Source organism: Hippopotamus amphibius, chromosome 13 (assembly GCF_030028045.1).
Source record: "Hippopotamus amphibius kiboko isolate mHipAmp2 chromosome 13, mHipAmp2.hap2, whole genome shotgun sequence".
Lineage (NCBI taxonomy): Eukaryota > Metazoa > Chordata > Mammalia > Artiodactyla > Hippopotamidae > Hippopotamus > Hippopotamus amphibius.
The window spans coordinates 99,240,227-99,244,232 of record NC_080198.1 but is presented as its reverse complement, the minus strand read 5'-3'; the positions used below and the strand labels follow the sequence as shown (position 1 = coordinate 99,244,232).

General features: G+C 55.9%; 1 protein-coding gene across 1 annotated transcript; it reads left to right on the top strand.

Moving 5' to 3' along the window:
• Positions 1-1,086: 1,086 nt before the first annotated feature.
• Positions 1,087-3,767, top strand: LOC130835278 (uncharacterized). Its single transcript, XM_057706727.1, has 2 exons — positions 1,087-1,729; positions 2,587-3,767. Exons 1-2 carry the CDS (start codon positions 1,300-1,302, stop codon positions 3,075-3,077), a joined length of 921 nt encoding a protein of 306 aa, XP_057562710.1. The 5' UTR covers positions 1,087-1,299; the 3' UTR covers positions 3,078-3,767.
• Positions 3,768-4,006: the final 239 nt, after the last annotated feature.

Below are 4,006 nucleotides of genomic sequence, written 5' to 3'. Positions count from 1 at the left end.
AACCCCTCATTTCTCTCCTTATGTAGCTTACATACCCCCAGGGACAGAGAACTCATTCCTTCCTAGCACGGTTCATTCCATCTTTGCATGGCTCTGCCCTGGGACACCTGCCCCTGTAATCGAAATGAAATGGGTCCTCCTGGGCTTCCACCGCTGACCCTGGTTTTCTTGACACCATGCAGAGCAAATCCAGGCCTCATTCTTGCATCAACCCTGCTGAGCCTGAGGCTAGCTCCACGTCCCCTCAGAGGGCTGTCTTTTGCAGGGATGCTCACCCGGCTCCCAGCCCCTGCTGAATGGCAGTTCCTCTCTTGGGATCCCACCCAGGGATTGTCTCACCTCCCCCACGGAGCCTTCCCTGACCAGCCCTCCCCGAGAGCCCTGTCCGGTCCCGACTCTGGGGAAACACAGGTCTCTTTTCCTGCCTGTCTCCTTCACGCGCAGCTTCAGCTCCATCTTTGCATCCGCTGGCCCCTCCACTGCCCTGGAAGGGCTTAGAGGTGAGTGGGGAAGATCAGATGGCTAAAGACAGATGTATTAGACAAGGATTCCTGCCTGTGTGCCCTGAGCTCATTAACGCGGTCATTGATCCGTTGAATCACAGCCTCTGACTCATAGGTTGATTTCTCAATAGGGCGGTTGGTTTAGTCATTGGTTCAGCTAGCAAATCTTGACTGTGGCCTTTTATTTTTTTTTATTTTATTGAAGTATAGTTGATGTACAATGTGTTAATTTCTGCTATACAACAAAGTGATTCAGTTTTACAAACACATATATTCTTTTTCATATTCTTTTCCGTTATGGTTTATAACAGAATACTGAATCTAGCTCCCTTTACTACACAGCAGGAGCTTGTTGTTTATCCATTCTATATGTAATCGTTTGCATCTGCTAATCCCAAACTCCCACTCCATCCCTCCCCACCCCCTCCCCCTTGGCAACCACAAGACTGTTCTCTAAGTCTGCCGGTCTGTTTCTGTTTGGTAGAGAAGTTCACTTGTGTCACATTTTAGGTTCGACTGTGGCGTTCTGGAGCCAGGCACTGTTCTGGGCTTTGGGGAACCGGCTGGAACAAGACAGCTCTTTGATCCGTGACGCTCACCCTCTCGAGGGACAAGACAAATGCTAAATACATGCGGAAAATGTGAGACAGCAGTGGGCCACCCAGCCCAAGGGGGAACCACTGAAGCTCAGGCTTGCAGGTGTGGGGGAGGCAGCCCCACAGAGATCAGAGGAACAGCCTGTGCAAAGGCCCGGCGTCCGAGTGGGCCTGCGTGAGCTGACCGGCAGCCCTGCCTGATGAACACGTGTTTTGCCCTTAACAAATCACACCCTAATTCCAAGAGGCTGCCAGCGAGGAGGTGCCCTGTCTCCGGCCACACACAGTGCAAGTGTCTTCCTGGAAACCAGCAAGGACAGCCTCCCCCCAGCTGGCAAGGGCTCCTCCCCCTGAGGCCAGAGGAGAGGGTGGCTGCACAGAGGGGAGAACAGGGCTGCACTGTGAGCATCCCACAGGCCGCCGCGGGCAAACAGAAGGCCCGAGTGTGTCCAGGGCGGGCAGGCGGGAGCTCAGAGTTGCTCACGGAGCCCTCAGTCTCCAGGCCAAGTGTGCGGCCAGGAAGAAACAGGTCTTTATTACAGGGAGGCCCGGCACGGCCTGAAACGGAGGACACACCGGGCTGTCCATCTTCCCGAGGCTTCACGGGGTTGGGGACTGGACACAGACACAGTGAGTCCACATTTATAATCCACAGGGTGATCTCACACACACACACACACACACACACACACACACACACACACACACACACACACGCCCGGCTCCCTTCCCTCCTCTTCCCTCCCCTAGCACGGGGAAAATTTCTAAAATTCTTACATGAAAGGTGCTGGCTGGTGAATAATGCCAGCCATGTGGGGGCCTCGGTGCCCTGGGGCTCAGTTGCTCCCCTAGCAATCCCACGAGGCAGGTGCCCTTAGGAACCCCACTCTGCAGATGAGGAAACTGAGGGTCAGAGAGCATCAGGAACTTGGCCAGGATGGAACCCAGGCCTGTCTGGACCCTGCACCTGTGTAGTTCACCATCATGGGGTGCATGTGTGTGTGTGTGTGTGTGTGTGTGGGTGGGTGGTCTGCTTGTTTAGGGGGCATTCAGAAATCTGACTTGGTCAGGACACACAGGGTGGGCTTACTCACTGCAACTGTAGGGGAAAAGTACCATGTCAAATTGCACGCCCCCGTGACCAGAGCAGAGCACCTGCTTCAGGCTAGGGCATTTCCTTCATGGGGTCAACGGTCTGGGGAGCTGGGTCAGGCCCTGGAAGGCTGGTGGGCAGGAGACTGAACAGAGCACTGGAGAGGGGGAGGGGGTAGAGGTGGGGGGGGCCTGCTGTACCTCCCCACCCGAAGGCAGACCCCCCTGGCCAGGAAGCGGGGAGCCAGTGTTACGGGGCTGTATCCTCTTCACAGTTCACTGGCCTCTGACCAGGACCCTCCCCCTCCCCCGCCCTCTCCGCCCTCTGCCCTCCCCCATCTCTAGTCCTGGGAAACGCTCTTCATCAAATCTGCCCCGCCCTTCCTCTTGTTTAGAGCTTCCTGGGAACAAATTCCAAGGCCGCTGGGCCTGCACCTCCTGCCTCCCCCGACTTTGGACTTGGCACTCTCAGGAAGCTCTCCAGGCACGCCAGGCCCAGCCTGCCTGCCGGTGCTCCTGGGGAAGCTCTGCTGGCATCCTTGCCCCGCCCGGCCGCCCCACCAGGCAGGTCCTCTCCCCTCCACCCCTGCTCCCGGGCCCTTGCACGTTCCCTGGCCAGTACTGGTCACGGTGGACACGGACGGCCGCTGTCCCACTCCGGGGCTGGTGCCCTCGCAACGGTAGGGTGGGGGGTCCCATTACTCTGGCTACGGAGCAATTTACCCCAAGACTTCGTGGCCTGAAACAACCATGTGCTAAGTTCACAGATTCCATGGGCTGGGAGTTTGGGCTCGTGCGGGGCCTTAGCTGGAATCACCTGGAGATTTGTTCGGGTCTTGTGGTCGACGCTGGCTGTCCAGTGGGGGCTCCATTCCTCTCTAGGTAGGCCCTCCATGTGGGAGGCCAGCATCCCCCTCAAGATGGAGGCAGGTCTGGGACGTCCCTGCTGGTCCAGTGGTTAGGACTCCGCGCTTCCACTGAAGGGGGTGTGGGTTCGATCCCTGGTGGGGGAACTAAGATTCCGTATGTCATGCAGCCAAAAAAAAAAAAAAAAAAAAAAAAAAAAGAAAGTGGAGGGAGGTGGAGGGGTCCTTCAAGTGAGGGAACATAGACACCCACCCACCTTGGTGGGAGCTGTGTAGGGAGGGTCCATGGGATTATGGTCATTTAGGAAGCTACAGGGCCGGCCCCCAGCAGGTTCTCAGGACATTTTGTGCTCTGTTGAGCCCCCATAGTCCTGCTGCAGCTTCCAGAAGAGGAAACTGAGGCCCAGAGAACTTCCCCAAGGCCCTCCCTCTGGGGATGCCAGTTCAGCTGCAGGACACTGCCGCCTAGTGGCTAGAGGCAGGATGTCCAGGAGCCGGGGCCTGAGAATCTGCATTGACGGCAGGGAGCTGGCCCTGCCCCTCCTGGACCAGCGGGCAAACTCTTGAACCTCAGCAGGTCCCACACAGAGTGGGGTCAATGCACGTGTATGTCATCAGGCTCCGTCATCCTGGTGACCCCCATCAGTGACATCCTTAGAGATCTCCACCAAGGGGCAGTGTGGTACAGACTGGACCTGCTGCCTCCTGAGAGCCCAGATGGCCACAGGGTCAAAGTCCACTTTGACTTATTTGGGGTAGCCATCAATGACTCCCGTGGTCCCCAGGATAAAGGCCACGTTTTTTTTGTTGTTTTTCTCTTTGAGAACTTTTATTGAGATACAATTGACATACAATAAACTGCATATATTTAAAGTGTACAATTTGATTTTTTTTTCTTATTAGTAATGCATATATAAGGCCACAGTTTTTGAAGTGTCTTGGGATGCCC